General features: G+C 56.9%; 1 protein-coding gene across 1 annotated transcript; it reads right to left on the bottom strand.

The window, feature by feature from the left end:
• Positions 1-11,316: 11,316 nt before the first annotated feature.
• On the bottom strand, positions 11,317-15,581 carry LOC140902979 (phospholipase A2 inhibitor and Ly6/PLAUR domain-containing protein-like). Its single transcript, XM_073323560.1, has 5 exons — positions 15,533-15,581; positions 15,069-15,221; positions 13,830-13,982; positions 12,441-12,581; positions 11,317-11,590 (listed from the first exon to the last, which is right to left on the bottom strand). Exons 1-5 carry the CDS (start codon positions 15,579-15,581, stop codon positions 11,433-11,435), a joined length of 654 nt encoding a protein of 217 aa, XP_073179661.1. The 3' UTR covers positions 11,317-11,432.
• Between the last annotated feature and the right edge of the window lie 1,880 nt (positions 15,582-17,461).

Genomic DNA, 17,461 nt, shown 5'->3' with positions numbered 1-17,461 from the left:
TTCCGTTCCCGAACCCTTACCATGGACGACTCTACACAACAACGCCCTTACCGCCCTCAAACAAGCACTAACTTCTGCACCAGCCCTGGGCAGACCGGATTACGCAAAGCCTTTCACCTTATTTTGCCATGAACAATCTGGCACGGCGTCTGGTGTGCTAACTCAGCCCTTTGGGCCTGGCCAGCGACCGGTGGCTTATTTTTCGGTCCTTCTTGACCCAGTGGCTCAGGGTCTTCCGCCCTGTCTCCGCGCTGTTGCGGCTGCCGCTGTGTTGGTCGAGAAAGCTTCGGGGCTTACCTTGGGCCACCCTCTTCTAGTTCAAGTGCCTCATGCCATTGCAGCACTTCTTAATCGTGGATCCACGCAGCACCTCACAGCAGCCAGACTGACCAGGTACGAATTGGCCTTGCTCGCCAATCAGGCTGTTACCCTACGCCGCTGCGAAGTCCTGAATCCTGCAACCCTTTTGCCTCTGCCTGAGGATGGGGAACCTCATAATTGCCTCCACGTGGTGGATTTGATCTCCACGCCTCGTCCTGACCTCTCTGATATTCCATTGCAGAATCCTGACCTCCAATTATTTTGTGATGGTTCCGCCTGTCGGGACGAGTTTGGGGCCTTACGAGTTGGCTATGCAATTGTTACCCTGATGGCAATGCTTGAAGCGCATGCCTTACCTACACAAAAGTCAGCGCAAGCAGCAGAACTCGTGGCGCTTGTTAGGGCCTGTCAATTAGCTGAAAACAAAACTGTGGCCATCTATACTGACTCCAAATATGCCTTTTCGGTATGCCACTCTACTGGACAACTTTGGAAGCATCGTGGGTTCCTTACCTCCAGTGGCTCTCAGATCTCCCATGTTGCCTTGATTTCTGCCTTGTTAGAGGCTATTCAACTTCCTGCAGCTGTTTCGGTTACACACTGTAAGGGCCACTCCCGCGCCTCGGACGAGGTTTCCAAGGGAAATGCTGCAGCCGATTCGGCGGCCCGTCATGCTGCCCTCTGTGGGGCTCCAGCCCCTTTTCCTTTTTTGGCACCCCTGCTACTGCAACCAGTGATGCCAGCCGTTTTGCTCTCTGCCCAGCAGACGACGTCCCCGGCCGAAGTTAGCCTTTGGAAATCCATTGGATGCCACCTAAATGAGGACAACCTCTACGTCAGCCCGGACGGTTGTCCGGTTCTCCCAAGACAACTCCTCCCTCAGGTTTCCCAGGCACTCCACCTGGCCTCGCACCTGGGAAAGGGGGGATTAGTAGCTCAAATGGAGAAGTTATTTTTTGCTCCGGGGGTCCATGCAGCTGCGAAGACCGTCACTGCACAGTGTGAATTGTGTCAACGGTACAATCACCAAGGAGCAGTCAAACCACAAGCTATGGGACATTGCAAACTGCCTGAGTACCCATTTGCTGTGGTCCAGATGGACTTCATGGACTTACCACCAGTGACAGGACTAAAACACTTGCTTGTCCTGGTTGATCTTTTTTCAGGGTGGGTTGAGGCTTTCCCCACTCGAAGGGCAGATGCAGTATCCGTAGCGAAGTGTCTCCTCAAGGAGATAGTGCCCCGCTTCGGGATAATGACTCGTTTGGAAAGTGACCAAGGCCCCCATTTCACTTCCCAAATTATTCAACACTTAGCAAAGGCCCTCGGCATAAAACAAGCCTTGCATACCCCCTATCATCCACAAAGTTCAGGAAAAGTAGAAAGGGTGAATGGGCTGATAAAAACCCAATTGGCAAAGCTATGCGAGCAGACTGGATTAAAGTGGCCTGAAGTGTTACCCATAGTGTTAACCAATCTTCGTAATACACCCCATAGGAAGCATTCGTTGACACCGTTCAAAATTCTATTTGGCCGACCCTTGCCGATTCCTCTAACCAGTGTAGACGGGTTTGCCCCAGCAAAAACTTCATTAATGGCTGGGCAAGATAAGTTGGCGGGTTATTGTCGCATGTTGCAAGATGCCTTGAGTGATGCATGGGCCAGAGTAAAAGATGCCCAACCTTTACCGCTTGATACTTGTGCGCACTCTCTTTTTCCAGGAGACTTTGTCTGTGTTAAAATCCATCGAAGGAAGCATTGCCTGGAACCAAGGTGGTCGGCCCCGGCCCAAGTCCTTCTGACTACTCCAACTGCAATGAAGGTCGAGGGCATCGATAGATGGGTGCACTGCAGCCACTGTAAAAAGGTTCCTGCTCCAACATCCCCAACGACTCCCATCACGACCGCCGCTTCTACATGAACTGGGTACCGGTCAATCAGCGGAATCAGAAGCAGTTACAGAACTCTGGAGTATTAGTATACTGTTACAAATATTGTATTAATATTATTTTTTTTAGAGTTGTTAGTAGCTGGTAGTGTTTATAATGTATGTATGGCTATGGGCGTTAACCTGGACCTCTGCCCTGGGGGGTTGGGATAAAAATACGTTTCTACAATTAGCCCAAAATTTAACCAACGCATGGAATGTTAGTGACTGTTGGGTGTGTTCCCACTTCTCTTCCCATTCACTGCAAGGGTTCCCCATTTTGCCGGTTCCAGCGCTCCTCAATTCTTGGCAAAATGGTTTGGCGTGGTACGGCCAAAAGGGAAAAAGGGGAAGGGGACCCATAGATTTTAGGACCTGGATCCCGAACCATCGCCCAGACTTGCTCGTTAAGGCCCCCTTGTGCGTAGAAAAAAGGTCGCTACGCACCCGAGGCAAAACTACTCTGGGAAAATACCCAAAAACCCACTGTGAGAAAATTCTAATTTTGGGAAACAATGCAAGTACTACTCTTTTGCTGTATCCCAATGGTACTGAGGTAGCCAACTATGCCCGTGCTGGAGGCTATGTGGGGTACATTCTCAGAGAAAATGCGACTCAATTTGCCGGCCTTACATTATGGAAATGGGGGGGGATAGGACCCAATCCTGATGATGCTGCATCCCTGGTGGGACGATTGCAGGAAGTATCTCAGAACTCAGGGGGCAATAAAGGCAACTATACCATAGTATTAGGAGATCATCACTTATGGTGGGTATGTGGCACTTGGGCAGGAAAGACCTTGCCCCCAAAGTGGTTGGAAAGATGCACGGTGGCCTTTGCCTGGCCAGGAGGGATGCATCGTAGAGACTTAATAGAAATCAGAGACACAACCCGTCGAGATACCAGTTATAATCCTATTGTCGAGGAAGGCAGTACAGGCATGCGCGCCTTCCGTATTCTTTTTCCGTGGGTGGGGGTGGGCCAACTTGAATACGCGCTAAAAAATATGTCAGCCGAAATGGAAATATTTACTAACGCCACTCGAGATGCAATCCAAGCTTTGCAAGAAGAAATAAGCTCACTAGCTCGCTACAGTATGCAAAACAGGTTGGCCCTGGATCAGCTTTTAAGTGCACAGGGAGGGGTGTGCACATTTCTCAATGCCACATGCTGCCTTTATGTAAATCAAAGCGGACGCATAGTCACAGATACTAACATAATTGCAAACGTGTCAGCCTTCTTTCATAAGCAGGCCTCTATTTCTCCCAGTGTGGGCTTTGACTTGTGGGGCTGGCTCACCAGCTGGTTGCCTAACTTTGGATGGCTAAAAACCTTGTTTGTGTATGGAGTGGGATTCCTTATGATTGTGGGTCTGCTGTTCTGCTGTGCGTCCAGTTGTTGTGCCCTCTTCCACCGGGTATGTACCAAAACCATGAGCCCAGCAAAGATACTATATGTAAAGAAGGGTGGTGTTAACCAAGATGAGAAACATATGAACATGTTAAACAATGAATAATGAGCCATGTAAGATAATTATCTTCAGGCTCAAAGGGGGGAACTGATAGGGAAAAAAACCCAGAAAACGACCCTATAATCATGTAAAGCTACGCTGCTGTCTTTTTTTCTACGCTTATCTGTCCTTTCTACTTTGTTTATGGATAGAAAGAATGTGAACTGTGTGTAACCTGCACTCCCTGCTTTTGGGGAGAGAATTCCTTATACAGATAAGCCTCCATGCTCGTACCTACCCCAGAACTTCAAACAGACTGGGTTAACCGGTTCGAACTGGAAGAGATATCACAATGTATGTTGAACCAAGCTATAAAAGCTCATCCCTGTTCTTTGTTCGGGGCTTCACCATTTTCCTCTGAAAAGGAATTGGTGAGCCCTTCAGCTGTCGTATTTGCTAGCAATAAAGTGCCTCACTTTATCAAAGAGCCAAGACTCTGTGTTTTGTTTGGCTAATACAGAAGTCCAGGGAAGGCTACCCTCCTAACCCTAGACGGGAGGGGAACCCTTTTTCCCTAACACCCCGCCGATCAGAAACTCCCCCTCCCTCCAAGTGCCTCCTGCCCCCCGTGGATCAGCTGTTCCGAGGCGTGCAGGAGGCACTGGGGGTGGGGGAGCGAAGGCAGGGCACGCTCAGGGGAGGTGGCAGAATGGGGGTGGGAAGAGGCGGGGCAGGGTGGGGGTGTCGGGGAAAGGGTAGAGTGGGGGCGAGGCCTGGGATTGAAACTTGGGGTTGAGGCCCCCCCCCGGCAGATTAGAAGCTCAGCGTGGTGGAGGGGAATTACAGGGATAGCAGCTTCTGGGCGCTCCTGGTTCCCCAGGAGACCTGGGACCAGGATTTCCCTGCATAAAATATATTTGGACCAAGAAGCGCTGCAGTTCCGCCCTGTGCCCACAGAGGCCACTCTGGCACCAGACCAGCCAGCTGCATTCCCGCTGGTTGTTCTCAGGCCACAGTGGCCTCTGGTGGGCACAGGGCGGGACTGCAGTGCTTCGGGGGCACGAAAACACAAAATTCTCTGCCCAGGGCTGCAGAATTGCCCCCCGAGCAGAGCTCAGCACCGCCCCCCTGCCTGCGGAGCCAGGATAGTACAGGGGGCACCCAGGGCTGCTGGGGGGTCACAGACTGGGGCTCAGGAGCTAGTGGGGAGCCAGCATTGAGCCTGGGGACGCGGGAGGGGGGCTGTAGAGACCCATGGGGATGGGGGGTAAGGGGACAGGGGCAAATGTGCCTGACTGAACAGGAGAGGCTTGGGGTCAGGCAGGGTCTGCATGGGGGAGGCTCCCCAACTCCCTAACAATCCCCCTCCCCCAAAGAAAAACTTCCCCCCCAACAGCCTCCAGGTTCACTCCCAGGCTTTTTCCCCCTCCCTCAGCTCCTCTGTTACCCCAACTCCCGCTGGCCTTTGCCCTGCTTCTGGCGGATGCGGGACATACAGGTCTGTTGTGTCGTTTAAATGAATTACACAAAGTTCTGTATTAAAATGCTCGTAAGGAATCTATTTGTCCAAAAAAAAAAAAATACCAGAATCATTCTTTTTTGGTCTGTATTGTTACGGCCATGCTTGCTGACCGATATTTTGAAATAAATGACCAAAATCACTGAAACTAACATGATTCTATTGTGTTAATTTGACAAATAAATATGCAGAATTTTGTATTTTGCATCGTGAATGGCAGCCAAGGCCATCCATGGAAATCTCATTCTCTCATGCTGGGTGGAACGTTCTCACAGTGTCCTGAACCGTCCTCCAGCTGCCACTTGTTCAGAGCTGGATGATCTGGCTGTCACTGCGGTTCCGGATCCAGACGTTTGTATGGATGCACCAACACTGGATGAAGTGAAGTGCGCCATCTCCAAACTGAAAAACGGACGCACAGCCGGTGCCGATGGCATCCCCTCAGAGCTGCTAAAAGGTGCTGTTGATTCAGGAGCAGAATCACCTCTGGCCATCTTTCGTCTGGTGTGGAGAACTGGAGCCCTACCAGCCGCCTGGAAGGACAGGATTGTGATCTCACTCCATCAGGGCAAGGCACCGCGCAGTGAATGTAAGAGCTACAGGCTGATCACCTTGCTCCCTGTTCCCTGTTTGTGCATGTTTTTCTGGCATGCCTGGAGCCTTTGCTATATCGGAAGCGTCATCCCCAACAGGCAGGCTTTACGAGGAACAGGTCCTTATTAGATGCCATTTTGGCCCTTCACTTGTTGTCACAGATACATCGCGAGTTCAGGAAGCCCCTGCACGTACTGTATGTTGATCTTAAGGCTGCGTTTGAGTCAGTAGACCATGTCGCGTCATGGAAGGCCTTAAAGGGCGTAGGTGCCCCTATCACTCTGCTGGACTTGATTAGAGAGCTGCTTAATGGAACCACTGCCCATGTTCGTCTGAGCAACCGGACAGCAGCACCTTTTAAATCAGTGTCTGGGGTCAGGCAGGGCTGCGTTCTGGCCCCTGCACTCTTTTGTCGGGCAATGGATTTCATAATGCAGCATTCCGTCAGGTCCACGGGCGCTGAGGTTGGTGATCTCTCGCTCACAGACCCTGACTACTCTGATGGCATTGGTTTTTTAGTATGGAGCCCTGACAGGTTTTGTGAGGCACTCCAGCATATGGAGGAGAAGTCAGTGAAGATTGGTCTCCATGTTCCATGGTCAAAGACAAAACTGCAAAATCTAGGACCAGGTCCACCCGCGACTCCAATCTCTTTGAACAACGAAACCATCAAATCAGTTTCCAGCTTTTGCTATCTGGGTTCTGAACTTACCAGCTCCTCCAGTTCTCACACGGAGGTTCTCCGTCGGATTGGCATCGCAGCATCTGCCACGGGCTGTTTACAACGGATATGGAATCCACATCATCTTAGTGTGACAACCAAGTTCAGGATTTATTCGAGCTGTATCCTTCCCATACTGTTGTACGGCTGTGAAACATGGACACTCCGCCATGCAGACTGGACAAAGCTAGAGGCTTTCCACACAAAATGTCAACGTTGTATACTGGGCATAAAGTGGAAAGACTTCATCTGTAATGCAGATGTTTATGGTCACTCTGGTCTACAGACTACTGGGGTCACTGTCTACAGGTGGTCCTTACGCTTTTCGGACATGTCCCAAGGATGCCACAAGACATTCCAGTGAACATCGTTCTCCAGGTGGCTTGTAACATCTGGGATAAAATTCCACCAACCGAGGGGTGGAGGTGGCCCAGAGGCAGACCCCCTATTACATGGGTTCAACAAGTCTGTTCCAATGTTGGACTCTCAGGCCGTCAAGCCTTTGTGGTTGTGCAGGAGTGGACCAAATGGCGAACGATTGCCATGGCCAACTGTCTGGCTAAGTGTTGGAGAAGAAGAGAATTTTGTAGAATTTTCAAATGTTGTGTGCAAAGTTTTTAATTTTTTGGTGCAGAATTCCCCCAGGAGTACTGTGTGCAGCCTCCTCTCTGGCAGTGTTTGCCAGCATTAGCTCCAAAATTCACCGGTGTTCTTTCTCTTTTTCTGCTACCTGCAATCTGAACAGCTCCAGCTACTCAATGACAGGTTTCAGAGGAGCAGCCGTGTTAGTCTGTATTCGAAAAAGAACAGGAGGACTTGTGGCACCTTACAGACTAAGCAATTTATTTGAGCATAAGCTTTTGTGAGCTACATGTCACTTCATCGGATGCATACTGTGGAAAAGACAGAAGATGTTTTTATACACACAGACCATGAAAAAATGGGTGTTTATCACTACAAAAGGTTTTCTCTCCCCCCACCCCACTCTCCTGCTGGTAATAGCTTATCTAAAGTGATTACTCTCCTTACAATGTGTATGATAATCAAGTGGGCCATTTCCAGCACAAATCCAGGGTTTAACAAGAACGTCTGAAGAACAGTGGGAGCAGGGAGGAATAAACAAGGGGAAATAGGTTACTTTTTATGATGAATCAACCATTCCCAGTCTCAATGGTTTCTCTGTTTTCACTCATCTTGCTGCTTTTCTGTCCCTACTTCCCTTTCCCAAAATAAGCAAACAGAAAATAACAAACTGGTAACCTCTCTGAGTGTTCTTAGCCACCACACTTAACATCTTGCTTCAAAGCTCTACACTAGTGTATGAAGTGCAAATCTCACTCAGAACAACAAGCTGTGCATTTCACACTGTTCGCTGCCCAAGTGTGACAGGTTCCCCGGGGAGCCACCTGGAACTGGGGTACCACTGAGCCCTCTGTCGCACCAACCTGGGCTCCCTCTCACATTGTGATGCTGTGACAAGCTGCAAACCCCTCCAGTTCCTGCACTTACCCAGACATCCACAGGTAGGGACACTCCGAGCTGAGTTACATGAATGCTTTTCCCAGCCACTCATGAACCACCAATAGAGAGGCTGCAGCCAATTCCCCCGTCTCCCCAGTGTAGGATCCCCGGGCTGTACTGTCCTACCCTGGTCAGAAGCCTGCCAGTGTAAGTTCATTTCTACAAAGGAAAGTGGACGTGCACCAGCTTTTGTGCAGATTCCCCAAACACTTCACGCAAAAGCCACTGTTATAGGTAAAATATAAAACCAATTTATTAACTGCAGAGAGATGTTCAGTGACTGTAAGGAGTGAGTGTGCACATCAAAGCTGGTCACCTATGAAATAAAAAGTAAAATCACAGGCTGAGTTCTAGAAACTAGCCAGGGTTTGAATCAGGCCGTGTCTCACCCTGACAGTACAGTATCCTTGATACACAGATTGGGATTCTCCTTTCCAGCCCGGGGATCCGCTCCCCCATTCAGTCTTTGTCCTCCAGACGTGTTTGCAGGTGTTGGGTTGTGGGGGGAGAGAAGACAAGTGAAGACGTCACTTCCCTCCCTTTACAGGTTCCTCCAGTTGGCTGGAAAGAGCTTTCGCTGTGACATGAGTCAAGCAGCCTCCATTGTCTCCGTGCTCTCCCTGAGAGGTCTCCATCATATCCAGTTCCTGGGGTCGTCCTTGGGAGTGTGGAGTCCCTTCAATGGGCAACACTGTCTGGCTGCTCCATTGTTGCACCTGAAAGGCTGGTTGTGGGTGTTCCCAACCTCACAACCTATTTCAGTAACACACACGTAGCAAAACGTCATAACTCCCTGTGACGATGTGACTCAGCAGGGAGGGGGGAGTGTTGACCTGGGAATGTGCCCTGGGGATGGGAGACCTGAGAGCCTGTCACCTGAGCCAGGAGGGGGAGGGGGAGGTAACACCTCTGCCCAGGAATGTGGACGGAGACTGCAGCAGGGAACCTGCTGGGTGGGTTTAGTTTTCAGTTTGGGGCTGGGTGGAGGAACACAGGGAACCCCAGGGCTGGGGTCTAAGCTCCCTGCTCCCCCAGAAGGACGTGATTGAGGGGTCCTGGTTGTACCCACAAGCTCTGTTGGGGACTGTGTTCCTGTTGTCCAATAAACCTTCTGTTTTACTGGCTGGCTGAGAGTCTCAGTGGATCCCAGGAAGAGGGGTGCAGGGCCTGGACTCCCCCACACTCCGTGACACTCCCCATACAATGCTAGCACACACAATCCAACAGGAGATTAATGCTCAACAGATCAAGACTTTTAGAATGATACCTCACAAGGCAGACTGTGTACAAAACACATCACAATGCTATCACCATGGTAAATATGGGGGTGCGAGGGTGTTGCTTTGGGGTACAGGGTGTCACAATGGGGTGCTGGGGGCCCTATTATGCCGGTTCTGCCCAGACCCCCTGGCTAAGATCAGGGAATCCCTGTTGTGCCAGGCACTGCCCAGACACACACTGAGAGCCAGCCCCTGCCCTGGAGAGCTTCCAATCTAAACAGACAAAGAAAAAGATGATTGCACAGAAGGGGAAACTGAGGCTCAGAGTGACAAAGTGGCACCAGATCAGGGCCGTTGCAGCCATAGGTGTTGTCTGATGTCCATATTTGGGGGGACAAGGGGTGGGGGGGCAGGCTCGTGGAGGATCTGGGGGGCAGGATCCGCATGCAGGGGCTGAGGCTCGGCAGGGGAGGGATTCAAGTGCGGGGAGGGGCTCGTCAGAGGGTCTGGGGGGCACTCAGTGCGGGAGGTTCTGGGTGTGTGTGGGGGAGGTCCCAACCCCCAAACAAGACTGGAGACCCCTTCACACCAGGCACAGCCAAGACTCCCTGGGCGCTGCCTAAACCTTGCACAAGACCAGGGTCCCCCTGTGTCAGGTATTGCCCCAACCCCAATCGAGTCCAGGGTCCCCCCGGTGGTGGGTGCTGTCCAGACCCCAGCCGAGATTGGGGCCCTGTGTGATGAAGTGGGGGTGGAGGGTTCTTGGTTTTTCCTTGGTTTTTCCAATGGGTTGCATGCAGAGGGGGTGGGACTCAGTTTCCCTGGGTGTTAGGGGTTTAACGAGGGGAGGGGAGAGGGAGTTTGTTGGGACACAGGACCAGCGACAGCACTTGGGACCCCGGCCAATGGCCTGGAGAATGGAGACCCCAGCAACTGGGGACCTGGGGACCCAGAGCCCAGCTCGGGAATTGCAGCCGGGTCTGGCCAGCGGGAGGACAAGGGGCTGCGGGGACCCTGGTGACCGGAGCAGCCGGGTCCAGCCAGAGGGGCCAGAGGACAGAAGAGGGGGGAGGGGGCCCCGGCGACCCCATTTCCCTGGAGAGGAGACAATGGACAGAGGGGGGGCTTGGGGCCAGTGATAGCAGATGCCCAGCGGGGAAGCAGGGGGGCTCGATGCTGGAGGGAGGGAGCAGGCAGAGCCCCCCTGGGTGCAGGGGAGACTGGGCTGGGCTGGGCTGGGCTGGGGGAGGCCAGGCCTGAGGCTGGAGAGTATCCTGTGCTGGGTTCAGATGCTCAATAAACCCTCCTGTGTTACCCCAGCTGAGAGTCGCTCCGGGCTAGAGGACACGGGGCATTATTGCTTCTGGGAGTGGGGAGATCGGGGGGGGGGGGGGGGGCATTATTCCCTCTGGGAGTGGAGAGATGCCGGGGGGCGGGATTATTCCCTCTGGGAGTGGAGAGATGCCGGGGGGGGATTATTCCCTCTGGGAGTGGAGAGATGCCGGGGGGGGGGGGATTATTCCCTCTGGGAGTGGAGAGATGCCGGGGGGGGGGATTATTCCCTCTGGGAGTGGAGAGATGCCGGGGGGGGGGATTATTCCCTCTGGGAGTGGAGAGATGCCGGGGGGGGGGATTATTCCCTCTGGGAGTGGAGAGATGCCGGGGGGGGGGATTATTCCCTCTGGGAGTGGAGAGATGCCGGGGGGGGGGATTATTCCCTCTGGGAGTGGAGAGATGCCGGGGGGGGATTATTCCTGCTGGGAGTGGAGAGACAGGTGTGCTGAGGCTCAGAGAGGTGCGGCTCCAGGAGGTGGAGGGGCTTAACCCCCGAGAGAGAGTGGCCCCCCGAGAGGGGCTGTCACACCGAAGGGGGGTCCCCCCAGGGACCGTACAGGGCCAGGAGAGGGCACGACCTGGGAGGCCGTGACACCCTGTTGCGCCATGTTTGCGCCAGTGTTAAAAAATCAGACGTCTTTTGCCCCTCGCCCTCTGGTGATGCTTTATTCAGGGACGTTCTCCCAGGAAATCACCCTCACCCCCCAACACGGCCGCTTGCGGCACACGCCCGATGCCGGAGCTCGATGCTGGATCATGCTCAGAGCCGACGGCGACAGGAGCGACCACCCAGCCGGGCTGCGTGTGCCCCAGGCTGTGGGGGGCTAAGTGCCCTGCTTGGGGCCAGGGGTGGGGGCCGGGCTGCATTCGGACGTTATCACAATGTCGGTGAAGACCCCCGGCAGCTTGTACACCCCCACCTTGCTGGTGCAGGTGCTTTTCGTGGCACAGCCGCGCACGGCATAGGTGTAATTCCGGGTGCCTGGAAGCAGAGTGGAGGAGGGCGTCACCGAGGGGACCGCACCCCGGAGAGGCCCCTGGGAACAGCCCCCCCGAGGTGCTTCGATTGCGACCAAACTCTGCCAGGCACCTGCCTGCTGAGGGGAGGGGGACGCCCTGATCCCAGCCCCTCCGCCCCCCGCAGCTCACCAGGTGGGAGGTCCTGTGGGTGCCGGGACGGTACCATGCTGCCAGCCACAGGGTATCCTGGATGCAGGTCCCAGGGCTACCAGAGCCTGACCAGCCTGCCCCGAGCCAGGACCTCACCCCCTGTCGGTTCACCTGGCCGGCCCCGAGCCGGGACCTCACCCTCCGTCCGTTCACCTGGCCGGCCCCGAGCCGGGACCTCACCCTCTGTCCGTTCACCTGGCCTGCCCCGAGCCGGGACCTCACCCTCCGTCTGTTCACCTGGCCGGCCCTGAGCCGGGACCTCACCCTCCGCCTGGCCGGCCCTGAGCCGGGACCTCACCCTCTGCCTGGCTGGCTTTCCAGAGCTTTCCCGCGGGTGGGGAATTTTCCTAGGGGTTTTTCTTCTTCTGAATCTTACCTACATTTTAATTTAAGAATGTTCTTGGCTAGTTTCCCCTCCCGCAGAGCCCCGGTGAGTCTCCCCCGGCACGGAGGTCAGTGACTTGTATTCCGCTAAAGCAGGTGCCAGAGAGGACACATTACGGGGGCAAACCCACCCCAGCCCGCAGAAGCTTGTTACAACGGGGCCTTATCTCTGACTGGACTGTGCCTGGCGTTAACGCCCGCACTCGCTCCTTGCCCTGCCGTCCTCCGCTAGATGCAAGAGCCCTTCCCCGCCCCAAATGTCTCCCCCGAGCGGTTACCGGTTGTGATGGATCCAGCAAAATAGACGCAGTGGTTCTCGGGGCCCAGGCAGGTCACGGTCTCATTGGCCTGGCATTCGGTGCCCTCTGACAAGCAGCCCGGGCACTGCAGCCCGCTGGGCTTGGGCTGGGCCCGTGGCACTAGGGACAGAGAGACACAGTCAGTGTTTGTGCTCGGAGCAGGGAAGGGCGTTGGGATGGGGCTGGGTGTCCTAATGGTCAGAGCAGCAGACTCCTGAATCTGAGATGGGAGTGGGGTGTACTGGGTTGGAATGGGAAGTGTGGGTGGGGGCTGGGAGCCAGGATTCCTGGGTTATCTCCCCGGCTCAGGCAGGGGAGCGGGGTCTCGTGGGTCAGAGCAGGGGAACTAGGAGAGCCAGGACTCCTGGGTTCTCTCCCCGACTCAGGCAGGGGAGCGGGGTCTCATGAGTCAGAGCGGGAGAACTAGGAGAGCCGGGACTCCTGGGTTCTCTCCCCGACTCAGGCAGGGGAGCGGGGTCTCGTGAGTCAGAGCGGGAGAACTAGGAGAGCCAGGACTCCTGGGTTCTCTCCCCGACTCAGGCAGGGGAGCGGGGTCTCATGAGTCAGAGCGGGAGAACTAGGAGAGCCGGGACTCCTGGGTTCTCTCCCCGGCTCAGGCAGGGGAGCGGGGTCTCATGAGTCAGAGCGGGGGAACTTGGAGAGCCAGGACTCCTGGGTTCTCTCCCCGGCTCAGGCAGGGGAGCGGGGTCTCGTGAGTCAGAGCGGGGGAACTAGGAGAGCCAGGACTCCTGGGTTCTCTCCCCGGCTCAGGCAGGGGAGCGGGGTCTCGTGAGTCAGAGCGGGGGAACTAGGAGAGCCAGGACTCCTGGGTTCTCTCCCCGGCTCAGGCAGGGGAGCGGGGTCTCGTGAGTCAGAGCGGGGGAACTAGGAGAGCCAGGACTCCTGGGTTCTCTCCCCGGCTCAGGCAGGGGAGCGGGGTCTCATGAGTCAGAGCGGGGGAACTTGGAGAGCCAGGACTCCTGGGTTCTCTCCCCGGCTCAGGCAGGGGAGCGGGGTCTCGTGAGTCAGAGCGGGGGAACTTGGAGAGCCAGGACTCCTGGGTTCTCTCCCCGGCTCAGGCAAGGGAGCGGGGTCTCATGAGTCAGAGCGGGGGAACTAGGAGAGCCAGGACTCCTGGGTTCTCTCCCCGGCTCAGGCAGGGGAGCGGGGTCTCATGAGTCAGAGCGGGGGAACTAGGAGAGCCAGGACTCCTGGGTTCTCTCCCCGGCTCAGGCAGGGGAGCGGGGTCTCGTGAGTCAGAGCGGGGGAACTAGGAGAGCCAGGACTCCTGGGTTCTCTCCCCGGCTCAGGCAGGGGAGCGGGGTCTTGTGGCTCGAGTGGGGGCCGGGCAGGCGACTGGTCCCGTACACCTCACGGCTCCCTTGTTGCACAGGTCCCGCTGGCAGCACTTGGCGGCGCTCCGCACACGCAGGCCGAAGGCGGCGCTGAGGCTGGAGGATCGCGGGGGACAGAACTTGGTCTCGGTGCAGCCCTTGTAGGTGCCCAGCTTCTGCTCCTGCCCTGGGGGCAAGACACGGGGGAGGCGTCACCAAGCCGGACGGGCTGCTGCACAGCGGGGCTAAGGCAGGCTCCCTGCCTGCCCTGGCTCTGCTCGGCTCCTGGGAGCGGCCAGCCTGTCCCCCCTCTGGCTCCTAACAGGGGCTCCATGCGCTGCCCGCACCCCGAGTGCTGGCTCCGCCGTTCCCATTGGCTGGGAACCATGGCCAATGAGAGCTGCGGGGGCGACACCTGTGGATGGGGGCAGCGCACAGAGCCACCTGGCCGCGCCTCCACCTAGGAGCTGGACATGCCGGCTACTTCTGGGAGCCACCTGAGGTCAGTGCCGCCCGGACCCCACACCCCAAAACCCCTCCTACACCCCAATCCCCTGCCCCAGGTTCGAACCCCCTCCCACACCCAAACTCCTTCCCAGAGCCCACACCCCCTCCGGCACGCTGAACCCTTCAGCCCCAGTCCCACACCAGCGCCCGCACCCCCCTCCATAGCCCGACCCCCTGCCCCAGCTTGGACCCCCCCAACCCCTCATTTCTGGTCCCACACTGGAATCCTCACCCCCTCCCACACCCCAACCTCCTGCCCCGTTAAACTGAACAAGAGAGGGGGAGAGTGAGCGATGGAGGGAGGGGGGATGGAGTGGCCTTGGAGAAGGGGTGGGGCCTCGGGAAGGGGGCGGGGCAGGGGTGTTTGGTTTTCTGCAATTGGAAAGTTGGCCACCCTACCCAGAGGGAATGAACAGAACAGGGAATCATCAAGTGACCAAACCCTTGTGGCCCATTCCCAGCTGCTGGCAAACAGAGGCCAGGGACACTATCCCTGCCCATCCTGGCTAATAGCCATCGATGGACCTGTCCTCCAGGAACTCATCTAGTTCTTGTTTGAACCCTGTTATTGTCTTGGCCTTCACAATGTCCTCTACCAAGGAGTTCCACAAGTTGACTCCACAGCTCCCAGCGCAACGGGCCCCGATCTCAGTTGAGGTCCGGGCAGTGCCTGGTGCGACGGGGGCACCGCTGGCTGGCCAGCAGCAGAGCCCAGCCCCTCCCCATCGGGGCAGGGGCAATGCCCGGGCATGGTGCCGTCACCCACCGATTCTGGTCTCCGAGCTGAGGATGAGGCAGGCAGTCTGGGAGGGTGCGCAGTCCTGTGGCTCTCCGGAGCACACCTTGTCAGCGCTCCTGCAGTGTTCGCACTTCAGGCAGCCACCTGGGGAGAGAGGGGAGGACTTGGGAGAGGGATAATCTGCAGGGCCACCAGCCCCCCCTTAATGGATAGTTCCAGTGGGGGCGCAGCAGCTGACTAGCGGAGCTTAGATTGGGGCTGCCGTTCTGGGAGCCAGGACTCCTGGGTTCTCTGAGTGGGGAGTGGGGTCTAGTGGTTAGAGCAGGGGGCTGGGAGCCAGGATTACTGGAGTCTCTCCCCAGCCCTGGGAGAGGAATGGGGTCTAGTGGGTTAGAACAGGGGGGCTGGGAGCCAGGACTCCTGGGTTCTCTCCCCAGCTCTGCAGGGGAGTGGGAGCTGGCGGTTGGTGCTGGACAGACATTACCACTCACCCGTGGCCAGCAGCGCAGACAGCAGGCAGAGGGCCAGGCGGGCCACCATGGTGCAGGGCAGAGCGCGGGGCAGCGAGCACAGCTGGCCGTCGGATGCAGCCAGCACTGCGCCCAGTGGGGATTTATAGCCCCGGGGCTGGGCCAGGGCAGGGAACAGGGCCTGGGAACAGCCAGTTCCTGGAGGGATCCGGCTCCGGGGCCATCAATTACCCTGGCCTGGACCTCTCACCGCCGGCCACGTCTCCCTTTCGATCCCTGCCACGCACCCCGCCCGGCCTGGGGACGTGGCACCCACAGGCCTGGGGCTGCCGCTCTCCGACCATGGGGTATCTGTGGGTGGGTGAAGGGGGGCCAGGGTTGGGGTGAGAGTTTGGGGAGCCCAGGGGTGGAATATGGGGGATCCCATTAAGGGAAGCCTGTCACCGGACCGGTGCGGCCTGACCCCCCTATTGCCCCAGCCCATAATCCGGCCAAGGGCTCTCCCTGTCCCCAGCCCAGGGAGCCCAGGAGGGACACAGGCCAGCCAGTGCCTCGGCATGTGGCAGGGGGCCGAGATCAAGGGGGGAATGTAGCCCCGATGCCAAGGAGACAGGCCTCTGAGCAGCCAGTGAAATTGTCCAGAGGGGAGGATGAGCTTGCTGGGCCGGGGCCAGGACTCCTGCAGGTTCTCCGTCTGGTACGGGAACTTGGCAAGAACCCGGTTGGGGTTGCAAACCCACAGACACTCCTAAGATGTGCTAGGCGGGGTGCTGGGCACTTCCCCAAAGACGTTCCCGAAGGATCCCCCCGGGTACCGAGTTAGGGGTAAACACACTCCCCAAAGGCGATACGGGGACACCCGGACCCCTCCCAAGGCTAGACTCAGAATGACAGGGGCATGGACAGAGATGGCTTGAGCCTGGGTCAACCAGCCGGTACACGGGTGGTAACTAGCCCCATCAGGGGATATTACCTACTTTGTTGCTATTCCTGTATAAAGGCGGGGTCCCAGAAGGAGTGTCTTTGTCTGGCCGAGGGGGGAATGGAAAGTCCACACCAGGGATTTTCTCTCCCCGGCTGTGGGAGGGGAGTGGGGCCTAGTGGGTTAGAGCAGGGGGACCGGGAGCCAGGACTTGTGGGTTCCCTTTCCAGCCCTGGCAGGGGACCAGGGGCTGGTGGGTCAGAGTAGGCTGGAAACGGATAGACATCAAACAGTAGCCTTTTGTTTCCCAGCACTGGTTTATTCGGGGACAGGCTGCAGGAAAGCAATGAGAATTGCCCCCAAAAGTGGCAAGATGGGGGGGGGTCCAGGACCCTCGCTTGGGGGAGACCCTTGGGGGAAGAGGAGCTGGAGCACAGATCCAGCCGCAATGAGATCCCAGTGGGGGGGAGGGGGGCAATCCGGAGGGGGTGGGCTGGAGCAGCAGGGTGCAGATGGCCTCTCTCCGGGAATACAGCAACCCCACGGGGCAGACACATGTCGGGGGGCAGAGAGCCCCACACTGTGAAGAGGGACAAAGGGGCCTTGTGGAGCGTGAGAGAGAGTCGCTTTTTGCTGTGGCTATTCCCTGCCCCCCAGGGCCCATGGGACGGATCGGGGCATGGCCGGGGCGCACTGTGCTGTGGCTATTTCCTGTCTCCAGGGCCCAAAGGATCGGGGGTGTAGCTGGGGCACTCTGCGCTGGGGCTATTCCCTGCCCCTCACGGCCCATAGGGCAGATTGTAAAATAGAGCAGCCCCAAGGCTGCTCTATGTCGCATCGGGGAGATGGCCAGGCCAGGGACAGCAACGGGGGCTGGAGAATCCCCCACCTGACAACACCTCAGCCCTGCCCTAAGTGCAGCAAATCCAGCGCTTGGCCTGGCACCAGCTCGGCACGACGCCTTTTCCACCCCAGCCCAGTGGGTCTCGGCCCCTGCGCAGCTCAAGCCGGGGTCCCCCTGGCAGGTG

This window comes from Lepidochelys kempii, chromosome 24 (assembly GCF_965140265.1).
Source record: "Lepidochelys kempii isolate rLepKem1 chromosome 24, rLepKem1.hap2, whole genome shotgun sequence".
Lineage (NCBI taxonomy): Eukaryota > Metazoa > Chordata > Testudines > Cheloniidae > Lepidochelys > Lepidochelys kempii.
The sequence above is the reverse complement of the archived record's forward strand: the minus strand, read 5'-3'. Positions and strand labels throughout refer to the sequence as shown.